Raw genomic sequence first — 12,193 nt, 5'->3', positions numbered from 1 at the left:
CCCATCCATCCATCCATCCATCCATCCATCCATCCATCCATCCAGAATATGATATGAGAGTCCATAATGAGCTAGGCACCAGGTTCAGAACTAGAAACGAGATGAGTAATATGCAAGGTATCTACTTTCGAGAACCAGGTATGAGCTGTGTGTGTGCATGTGTTTATTGAAATCGCCTACTATTAATGCGTTGATGTTAATCTGGGCCTTTAAATCCAGTAATATGTTTTTTTTTTTTTTTATGAAATTGGGTACACCAAAGTTTGGTGCATGTACCTTTAGGATCCTATGCTACATATGTATGCGTTTATTTAGGACCCTCTGTCCCTGTTGAAGCTATCCTGCACAGGGCTAGAACCAGGGAATTCCAGCAGACAGAGAGTTCACCCTTACCTATGGCAGCACATTACATCCACCAAGCCACCCTGGAGACCACAGAAGGCTTAGGGTTTGGAGCCTGGGCTGAGTTTGTCAGGCAACATCCTCCAGATGGTCCCTGTTCCCTCAATTTCCAGACTCTAACTGGGAGATCACTCTCTGACCACTGGTGGGAAGAAACCCCAACTATGGCATAGCCATAATTGTTCAGACTGGCCAGAGCCTGCAGTTCATGGACTATCACCTCCCTTGGGAGCGCCACCCTTCTGTCACGTCGAGGAAAGACAAACCATCTATCCCATTCCCGTCCTGATGTCTGAAAGTGCTTCCAGAACACATGCAGTGGGTGGGCACCCCTTCCCCCACCCGTGTTCAGCACAGCAGGTTGAGGGCAGACAGGAGAATCGGAGCGGCCCCAGCTGGTAGCTTGCAGCCCAGGCCCCGCCCTGGCGCCTCCCCTTCAAGGCTGCCCACCGTCCCTCCTTCCCCAGGCCCTTTTCCTGGCCTCGAGGAGCCGGGCGGCCCGGAGGGGGTGTCGCGGTGGCATTTGGTAATCACACGGAGGCACAAAAGGCCCCGGAGCCACCTGAGAGCGGAATGCGCCGGTGCCCCACCGTGGCCGCGGCCCCTGACACCGCCCGGGCCCGCACGGCCGGGCGCCTGGCTGACCTGCTGGGGCTGATGAATCCGGCTTTGTGCGACACTGTCACGCCGCGTTAGCCCCACAATGGCCAGCGATATTTTATATGAATTTCCCCCTGGCCGGTGATTAGGCGATCGCCGGCCAGTCATAGCAACCTGGAAGTATGCGCTGCCCGCCGCGCCGTCGGGCGCGAGGGGAAATCCTCTTTCAGACGCTTTAATTCAACACCCCGAAGGGCGTGTGAATCGCCAACAGCATTTTCACTTTTCCCTTGTGCTTAATCTTGTCGTCCTCGCAGGGACATTGTGCTCCGAGCCGAGCGCAGTGGGATATCGGCCGGGGTCCCCCCTCCCACAGCGGAGAGTTAATGATATACCGGAGAGGCCCCCGGAGCCAGGGGAGACCCCCACCCCCAACGCATCGTAAATGGTAACACTTTCGGATGGGGGGGTCAGGGGTCGCAACCTGGATTTGGGGACTCTGCTTCCCTAAAAAGCTGCCCTTTCTGTCCCTCCGGAACCCTAGGCTCCGGCTGTCTCGCAGGCTGGCCCCATTGGAGTCGGTCCTTCCATAGGCTGAGCACACAGAGAGGTGGAGGACCACCCCCTGAGGAGCCACGAAACTGAGGCCAGTCATCAGGAAGGGGTTTTGCCTGGGGGAGGGGAAGAAGCCAAGCTGTTCCCTGCCCAGAAGGCAAGTAGAGCTGGGGGTGAGTTGGGAAGAAAGTTAGTTCCTCAGTGGGTTGACCAAGGACAGGGGTCTAACTATTCAGCAGGTACTGGGAGTCTGATGTTCATAAATGACCACCTCTGCCACCAGTTGTGACAGAGGTCTTGGGGACCCAACAAAGTCCAGTCACTACATGGTGAGAGTATGGCTGGCCTGGAGATATGTCACTGGAGGGAGGGATGGACCACACCCAACACGAGGTAAGAGCCCCGGACAGGAGACGCTGTCCAGGCCAGCAAGGTCCAAATGATGACTTCACAGTAAATAAGGGTTTCCTGTACAAGCAGCGAGCACCCAGAAGTCCCTTAGGGACCTGGGGAGACCACCCCCAAGCACAGTGGGGTGTTGCCAGGGTGAGTAGATGATGTTCTTCCTCATATGGAACCCATCCAGGAGTTTCTAAGGGCTCCTAGGCATAGGCACCCCAGTATGCAGGCAGGCAGAGACCCCCACTTTCCTTGGCTGTGGGCTCCAGGCCATGTTCCTTTATGTCTTAGATGCAAATGTCTCACTCAGCCGAAAGAAAGCTGTCCCCTCACAAGGCCACATGGTGTTTAAGAGCCTGCTTCCTGGACTCTGGGCCCCCATGTCCTCTGAGCCTCCCACTAGTCTCCTTCTAGCCCGAGCAGCTGTTTTATTGACCTTTGTCCTGTGACCCCTGCCTCTGGCCAGGCTGGTCCTGCAACCACCCCACCCATTTTATCTTGCCAGAGGTCAATACAAGAGAGTCATCTGGTGCTTGCCTCCAAGTGTCTGAGGCTTGCCACAAGAGACATAAACTGTTCATAATCATCCTGTACTCAAAATTCTTCAAATGCTTTCTGATCCAAGGTAGGTAGGAAGGTGGGTAGGTAGGTAGGTTGGAAGGTAGGTAGGTAGGTAGGTAGGTAGGTAGGTAGGTAGGTAGGAAGGTAGGTAGGTAGGTAGGTAGGAAGGAAGGAAGGTAGGTAGGTAGGTAGGAAGGTAGGTAGGTAGGTAGGTAGCTCCCTATTACCTTTGGGTGCAAGAACAGAGCCCTCTAGGACCTAGCTCAGCATCCATGAGCTTCTTCATGCTCAGGGTAGTACTCTGGGTTTCAGGATAGGCTGACACAGGGTAGATGGTCTGGGATTAGGTATGAGCACACACTTGCCTTGTACACACACAGGCACCCATTCACACATGCATGCTCAATGCATTTACATATGCACATACGTGTGTACCATGTACATACATGGTCACACTGACGCAGAGATAGCAGGCCACCCACATGTGTATATACAATGCACCTGAGCACACAAATACATACATTTGCGTGTAACTCCCACTCACACATCCATACATATGTAATCAATACCCATGAATGCACACACAGGTGCACAAATGTATGTGTGAACTGACATGTGCACACACCTGCACATATTTATACATAATACATGCATTCATATATTCACACACATACCCATGTAAGGCACATCCACACAAATGCACACTGAAATATGCCCATGCACAGACACACATGCAGACAGACATATTCACAAACACGCACACAAACACATTCATAGTCACAAGTACACATGCCATGTATATACACATGCACATATAAAACACATGCACACACATTTTCCTATAACACATGGCTACACAAACTCACATACATGCACACATGCATGCAAGAGGCTGGATCCTTTCCTCACAGCTGGCTGGTAGATGTTAAACTCTGTTCAACAGAGGCCACCTCGGCAGGGGTGGCCAGGCACCCCTGTGGTCCTTGCCACAAAGCCTAGGGTAACCTTTGACATGATTAGGGTTGCCCTGACCCTAATCCAATCAGATTGATTACTTCGAGGCCAGCGGACAGCAGGGGGTGGGGGGCACAAGGGCTTCTGGAGCCAGCCTTTCTGGGGGCTCACGGAGGGCTCCTTCCTCTCCTGGCCACCAGAAGAGGAGAACAAGGACGGAGGAGGGGGGCGTGAGCAGGAGGAGGATGGGGATTTCGGGGAGTGGAGGGAACAGAGTAAAGAAAGAAGCAGCAAATGGAGAGGCCTAAGACATGTTTGCAGGGAGGACAGTGCATGGGTGCAGGCTGCTGTCTGGCAGGAAATCCTCCAGAGCTGCCACGGGAAAGTGGATGGGATCCTGAGGCCAGACAGCCTAGGCTCTCTCTGTCCCGCATGTGGCTTCTAGGAGGCAAGGGTGTAGGCAGAGGAATGTGAGCAGGCACAGCCCTCAGCCCCAAGGCTGATGCGACTATCTGCTCTCTAGAGCAGGACTTGTGGCAGCTTTTTGTTCTTAGACAGCCTGTGTTTGTCCAAGAGTGTCCTGGGAGACCCTCAACATTCTGCAGGTCCCCTAACCTCACCCCAAAATATGTGATGGAGCACTAGCCTCAGGCACAGCTGCTCTCTCTCCTCTCCCACTGCACCTCAGGCTCCAACAGGTTCCCGCCATGCCAGAAACACTTTAATCATACTGCTGAACTCCACTGCCTTCCCCTGCTCCTTCTCTTCCTCTCACTCCCAGGATCCCCGTGACCATACTACTGTCTGCATAGATAGTTTGGAGTCAGGCTCATAAGCTCTCATTTTATCTCAGTTCCTGACTTGTAAATCAGATGCACCACAACTCTGGCCTTAGGTAAGTCTTAGAATTCTCAAACAACTCTTGGGAAATACTGTCTAGGCATGCTTAAAGAAAGAGAGGGAAGGACAAAGTCCCCCATGATCTAGCCCAAGTGCCACTTCCCCAGAGAAGCCCTCCAAGATACTCCCAGGCACCAGCACCTTGTTTTTCAGTCATCTGACACATTCACAGAGCAAAATGCATATGCAAGAGCACACACAGGCTGTCCCACAGAGGGCTCACCACGTGCAACAGGCTGTGTGCATTTGCAGTGTGGGATGAGAGCTTGCTATCATATACACATCCACTGCAGAGCCTCTCATATCCCAGCTCTGGTTCTGGACAGTTTCTGGATCTTTCTAGAATGTGCTTAGCCCCAGAGAGTTTGTCTTAGAAGTCAAGAAATGGGTGCTGCCGCTAGCTATAGCACCTTGAGAAATTCTACTCACCTCCAGTTAAGTTTTCCATGAAACTTAAGAAAGGAAGATGAACGGGTGGCCTGTGCCTGTGGCCTCAGCTACTCAGAAGGTTGAGGCAGGAGGACTGATTGAATTGGGGGCATTCAATAAGAACCAGGGCAACATAGTAAGATGCTATCTCTGAGCAAGCAAACAGATAAATAAAATGAAACTGAGTTGTGTGCTCATGAATTTGGAGAACTTTTTTTATTTTGGAGACAAGGTCTTACTATATAGCCCTGGCTGGCCTGGAATTTGCTATGTAGACCAGACTGGCCTGGAACTCACAAAGGTCCACCTGTTTCTGCCTCCCAAGTACAGAGATTAAAGGTGTATAGCACCACGTCCCATCTAAAAAAAAACTTTGGATAATAAATTGTCATAAAAATTTGGCATAATTCTAAAAGATCAAAAAGAATGGATTATTTAAAACAAACTTCTCTCAGGGCTGGAAAGATAGCTTAGCCAGTAAGAGTGTACTGCTCTTGTAGCGGATCCAACACCCACATGGCACTTCATGACCATCTGTAACTCCAGCTCCAGGGAATCCAATGATCCCTTATGGTCTCCAAAGACACTTGCATACATGTTCACATGCACACACATTCATGTGTGAATGTGCACACACGTGTCTCTGTGTGTATGTGTAACAAACAAAATAAAATTTTAAAAATGCTAACTTTAAGGGCTAGAGAGATGGCTCAACCATTAAGAGCACTGGCTGCTCCTCCAGAGGCCCCAAGTTCTATTCCCAGCACCCACGTGGTGGCTCACAACCATCTTTAACACTAGCTCCAGGGACTCAATGCCCTTTTTTGGCCACTGTGGGCACTGCATGAATGTGGTGCACAGATGTATATGCAGGCAAAACACCCATATGCATAAAATAAAAATAAAATATTTTTAATTTTTTATCTATTTATACATGAATAAAGAGTTTTTTACTCCTGAATCTACAAAATTAAAAACTTGGATGGACCCACAGCTATCACTGTCTATAGTAAAGGGGTGAGAGCCATCCTTCTAAGGTTAGGAAAATAGGAATGCTCACCCTAGACATCAAGGAAAGGAGTGAAGAGCATCCAGAGTGGGAGGAAGAGGAGAAATCATCCTGTGTGTAAAGCAGCCCAAGGAATCAATAGCACAGCAAACAACCTGTCAGAGCCTATGAACAGCTTCATCCAGGTCGCAGAGCAGCTGGTCAATTGTACTGCACCAGAGCTTCATAGAGCTCTGCCTCCTAACAACAAACAACCCAAACACAATACAAAATGGAAAAAAAAAACGATGATGAGCTGGGAGCATCGTGTGTGCACTCCTTTAATCCCAGTAATTGGATGACAGAGGTTGGAGGACCTCTGTGAGTTAGAAGCGAGTTAGTTACTCTACATAGTAAGAAAAGCAAGATGGGGCTAAGAGATGGTTAGCACCGGGGAGAGGGGTTTGTTGCTCCCCAAGAGGACCCAGGTTCAGTTCCCAGCACCCACATGGCATTTCACCACTATCTGTAACTCCAGTTCCAGGGGATCTGACACCTTCTTCTGACCTCCTTGGCACCAGGCATGCATGTGAGACTCAAAAACACACAGGGACATAAACTTAATTAATATGTTTTTTTTTTAAATGCTCTGGATTTATTCTTTTTTTTTTCTTATTGGATATTTTCTTTATTTACAAAATTAATTTTTAAAAAGAAAAGAAATAGAAGAGTGTCACAGTAAATAAAGATGGAAGACATGCTTGGGAACAATTTAGAAAACAATGTAAGTCACTGAAGCAGTAGGACCAGGAAGATAGCCTATGTGTGGGGGTCAGGACACAACACTGCTAGCTTGACAACATCCCTCTTCTTCCTCCTCCTCCTCCTCCCACACAGCCCCTAAGATCCCCAAGCTTTTATACAAGTGGGAGCTGGAGAGATGGTTTAGGAGTTGAGAGCACCAGCTGCTCTTCCAGAGGACCTGGGTTCAGTTTCCAGCAACCACATGGCAGCTCACCACTGTCTGTAACTCTGGTTCCAGCAGATCCAAGGCTCTCTTTTGATCTCTGTGAGCACCAAGGACACACATGGCAAACATACACACATGTATTCATCACAAAAAAATAATAAATAAGTCTTAAAAAAAAGGACATTGCCAGTGAATGCTAACATACATATGGAATAAAAACAGCCTCAAATACCAAAACAATTTTGAGTTAAAAAAACACATGACAAAGCTATAGACAGGAAAACTGCATGGCACTGCTATGGTGATGCTCAGAGACCAGTGGAATGGAGCAGAAGGCCTTTATATACATCAGTGCAAACATACAGAGCCAGTTGATTTCCAGTGAGTGAGCTAAGGCTTCTCAATGGGGGAACAATACGCTTCGTAACAAATGCTGTTTGAATAACTGCATTTCAACACAGTAAAGAATGAAGGTGGAGCTAGGTGGCAGTGGCACATGTTTTAAACCCCAGCATGTGGGAGGCAGAGGCAGATAGATGGATCTCTTTAAGTTCAAGTCCAGCCTGGTGTACATGGTGAGTACCAGGACAGCCGGGACTTCACAGAGAAACTTTATTTTGAAAAAACAAACAAAAAGAAAAAAAAAGAGAGAGAAGAAAAAGAAAAAAAAATTAAGTTGGATCCCATTCTTACATCAGAAGTAAAAATAACTTTAAAAAAATATCAAATAGGGCTGGAGAGATAGTTCATTGGATAAAAACAATGCTTAATCTCCAGAGCACCTGGGTTCAGTTTTCAGCATCCACACGGTAACAACCCTATATAACTCCAGTCCCAGGGGATCTTCTGGCCTGAGTACCAGGCACATGGTACATAAACATGCATGTATGCAAACATCCATACACATAAAATAAAAATTTAATTAAAAAAATTAAAACAAAATCTTAGACCTAAATGTCAGATTTAAAGCTATAAGACTCTTTACTTTTGTTTTTTTTAATATAAAATCATTGTGAGCCCTGACTGGTCTGGAAGTCACTAAATAGACCAGGCTGTTCTTAAATTTATAGAGATCAGACCTCTGACTGCCAAATAGGAAGGAAGCCACATGCTATCACATCTGGCTTGAAGCTATAAGACTCAGGAAAACAGAAAAAGCAAGCTCTGTAGCTGGTATGGTGGCACACAGCTTTAATCCCAACAGTCAGGAGGCAGAGGCAGGTGGATCTCTATGAGTCTGAGGCCAGCCTGGTCTAAAAACTGAGTTCTAGGACAGGCAGGGCTACACAGAAAAACCCTGTCTCAGGAGGAAGGAAAGAGCAAACATCCGTGACCTTGGGTTCAGCCCAGTTTTCTTAGAACTTAAAAGCCGAAGAAAGAGTTGGAGACTTGTCATCAAAGTTAAAGACTCTTGCAGGAGGATGGAGAGACAGGTCAGCAGTTGAGAGTACGAGCTGCTCTTGCAGTGGCCCCAAGTCCAGTTCCCAGCACCCATATGGGACAGCTACAACTGCCAGTAATCCCAGCTCAGGAGGGTCTGAACCCTGTTTGGCCTCCGAGGCCAAATTAAATTTTTAAAAATAAAAAATAAATACTTTAAATGTCTGCATGTTTTGTGTCTATGTTGTGGAGGTGAGAAGAAAGTGGGATTCCATGAGACTGAAGTTACTGAAGGTGGTGAACCGCCACGTGGGTGCTGGAAATTGAACTCAAGTCAATCTGAGTTCCATCCCTGGGATCCACACAGTAGGAAGAGTGAACAGATTCTAATTGTCTGACTTTCACATATTCACTGAGACAGATATAAGCATTCACACACACACACACACACACACACACACACACACACACACACACGGAGAAATTAAATCTATGATTAAGAAAAATATAAATAATTGAAACCCAAACCAAATAGAAATAACCCTATTAAAACATGAATAGAAGAACTGAATAGATAGATAGAACTGAATAGATTTTTTTTATAAAGGACATACATAACTGATAAACTCAAGAAAAAAATGCTCACATAACAATAACAAGTGCTGGTGAAGAAACTGAGCCCTACCCCCTATGGCAGAATATAAAAGTTTGCCCCTTCCTTGGTGCTAAAACGTAGTTGGTGGATCATGGGGTGTCCTCCTTGCTCCTGTGAGAGACTCACTTTAGCATTATGAGGGTGGCAGCATGTGCACTTAGTTATAAGTGCTGTGATAAAATACCCAACAGAAACAATGTTTGGCTCATTTCAGACCATCACAGAGAGGTAAGATGTTGGAGAGGCCGTCTGTGGTTATAGGAGCTGGGTTTGTTCACTGCAGCACAGACTACAGGCAGGAACCTCCAAAGGCCAGTCTCTCAAGATCTCAGCTTCTAAAGGCCCCCACAACTGTCATGGTTTGAATATGCGTGGCCTAGGCAGTGGTACTATTAGGAGGTGTGGCCTTGTTGGAGTAGGTGTGTCACTGTGGGCATGGATTTAAGACCCTTGCCCTAGCTGCCTAGAAGTGAGTATTCTGCTAGCAGCCTTCAGATGAAGATGTAGAACTCTCAGTTTCTCCTGCACCATGCATGCACACAGATTCACATGTGAGTGCAGTCCCACACTGAAGCCATGTGTGTCCGTGTATGTATACACTATAACCATACACACTGTTAATGCTTTGAAATGGAGTGTTTTCTGGGAATGACTGTTGAGGTGATTGAAACCTAGCTTTGAACTAACAAGCAGAATTGACAGAGTCAGGATATCATGGCGTTATTAAGAGACACAGGCCTCGTCGGGGGAAGTGGGTAGAAGCGTACTAGGGACATGACCCAGAAAGGTATCTTCCATCCCTGGCTCCTTCCTGCTGCTTTCTGTGCTTTTTGGTTCCAGTGAAGGAACCTTTTGAACACAGTGAAGTTACCTTTTGTAACACATTCCAGCCACCTCATGACTGCCTTGCCTGAAGCAATGGAGCCCTCTACCCATGTGCTGAACCCTCTGAAACTAAGAGCCAAACGTCAATCTTCCCTCTTTAAATTGTTAGTATCAGGTACATTGCCATAGCAACAAAACAAAACACAAACAGACAACAACAACAACAAAATACACATGAGCTGCTTATATGTAGTCACGTAGGAAGACATGCGTACACACTAGCATTTTTTTACTGTTGCATGTGCACACATCACATTCCCATGAAGACACAGGATGGACCTCACATGCACATACTATAAGCCATGCTTGGTAAACCATACCAGCTTGGGGACCCTGCCTTCCTCTCTATACACCAGTGCTGTTCCTGAAGGGAGCAACTGTGTAATTAGCCCAACTCACAGCTCTAAAGCTGCAAGCTGCAATTACTTTCCCATTTTACAGATAGAGACGCTGACACCCCTGGAAGTGAATTGATGGATGTCACCAGGAAAGAAAAATCAATGGTGGGTCATGACATTGGGTAAAAGGGGGTCAGAGGAACCATAGGGTCAGGGCTGGTGGCATGATGTCATTATATGAGGTGAAGAGCTGGATTGAGAATGGAGGCTGATGGGACTGGGTGGAGCCACGCTGACCTGCAGATTGCTGGAAGTGAAAGTCAGCAGGTGGGGTCAGACTGCAGGGAACAGAGTTCCACCCCAAAGGCTCATGAGGTTGTCTGTTTTGACCTCACTGGAAGAAAGAATTTAAACACCTTCAAGGTCACAGGTAGACCACTGCAGGAGCCCAGCCCCAGCCTCTTCTCCACAATGCTGTTCTCCTTGGAGACAGTCAGTTGCCATGCTTCCAAGTCAGACTTGCAAAGCCACAGGTGCTGTTCCATCCTGTACCTCAAGTGTGGGAGCATCTAGCAGGTGCACAGGGATAGATGTGAGAGTCAAGAGTGTATTTTGACTTCTGCAGCAAACACGGAGGCTGGGTGGCTCAGGAACCACAGCCATCCACTGCTTATGGTTTTGGCCTACCCTCTCCATTTTGGTCCCACAGGAGACGGATCTCCTGGGCAGCAGAATTAGGTCAGGTCAAAATACATTCTATATGTGTATAAAGATGTCCTCATAAAACCCAATACAATAAATATATGCCAATGAAAAATGAAATCCACAGGTGGTATCATCCTTTACATATAAAATTCTTTTTTGATATAATTTAAGGTACACACACACACACACACACACACACACACACAAACAACATGGAATGGAATAGTATGCAGCCATCAAAAGGAATGAAGCACTGATGTGTATGGCAACATAGATAAACTTTGTAAACCTCACACTCAGTGAAAGGAGCCAGCTACAAAGGGCCACAGAGTGCATAATTACACCAAGAGGAAATGTCCAGAATAAGAAAACCACAGGGGTAGGAAGCAAACCAGTGGTTGCCAGGGGCACTGCGTAATGGGTTTGGGGTTTCCTTTTGAGAGGATGAAAATATTTTGGAATTAGGAGTGGTGGTGTCGCAATTCTGTGGGTGTGCTAAGTGTGCTGAGATTGTATGTTCTAAAGTGATTTAAATTATATGATTTTTCCCTTCTTGTTCTTTCAAGGCATGAAAGCTTTCATTTGGTGTGTGTTCTCTCTCCTTCCTCCCCCCCCATCTCTCTCTCTCTTCTATTTCTCTGTCTTTCTGATTCTGCCTCCTGTGTCTCTCTCCTTCTCTGCTCTGTCCTAGGTCCCAGAAACCACAAAAAGAAGCCTTTGCCCCACAGAGACCTCTCTAGCGACTGGTGCTGAGACAGCCTCACGTGGACCTCCCTGTGGATGGGAAACAGAGCCAGCCCAGCCTCTGACCCCCGGCAGCAGGAGGTCAACACATGGTAATTACTGCCTTAACCACTACACTTTAGGATAATTTGCTCTTTGCCAGCAGCTAACTAACACCTAGCCCTCCTGCCGTTCTCTTCTTTCCAAACTAGCCCAGGGGTGCTGGCTACCACTTTCCATATATACCCCAAGCCTCTCCCACCCTGTGGGCTTCTGGTTCCCTTTCTTTTTCTTTTTTTCTCCTTTCTTCTCCAAGGCCCTCCATTGGTCAGGAGGAGGAAGCCCAGCCAGGTGAAGTTTGGAAAGCCTTACAATGCCCATATAGAGATGACCCTAAACCACCCAGGGTACCTTTGTCCAGAACAGGGCCAAAGATTGCCAGGCTGTTGCTGACGGTGGTGCAGTTCCAACGCCGGCCTCGGAACTGGTGCTGGCACTCCTGGATGCCCGCCTTGACCCCCTCAGCCACGCTGGGCATGATCTCCACGTAGTTCCTGCAGAAGCGCAGCTGCTTGGGCACCAGGCCTGGGATGCTGGCACAGAGGATGGGCTGAGTGCTCAGGGAGGAGTACTGGGGTCCCACAGCCAAGGACCTGGTGGGAAGACAAGGAGGTGAGTGAGACCGTCTCTGGAAACAGACTCTGGGCTTGAAGCTGCTTCCTCCAGGAAGGGCACCTAGAGACAGCATG

General features: G+C 47.7%; 1 protein-coding gene across 1 annotated transcript in view; it reads right to left on the bottom strand.

Moving 5' to 3' along the window:
• Wnt3a (Wnt family member 3A) overlaps positions 1–12,193 on the bottom strand; it is a 44,339-nt gene that overhangs the window by 16,924 nt on the left and 15,222 nt on the right. Inside the window, exon 2 of the mRNA XM_034506434.2 lies at positions 11,856–12,097. Coding sequence (XP_034362325.1) covers positions 11,856–12,097 — 242 coding nt within the window. The remainder of the gene's footprint in view (positions 1–11,855; positions 12,098–12,193) is intronic.

This window comes from Arvicanthis niloticus, chromosome 6, assembly GCF_011762505.2.
Source record: "Arvicanthis niloticus isolate mArvNil1 chromosome 6, mArvNil1.pat.X, whole genome shotgun sequence".
NCBI classification, from domain to species: Eukaryota; Metazoa; Chordata; class Mammalia; order Rodentia; family Muridae; genus Arvicanthis; species Arvicanthis niloticus.
Note: the sequence above shows the minus strand (reverse complement) of the source record. Positions and strands in the feature narration are given on the sequence as shown.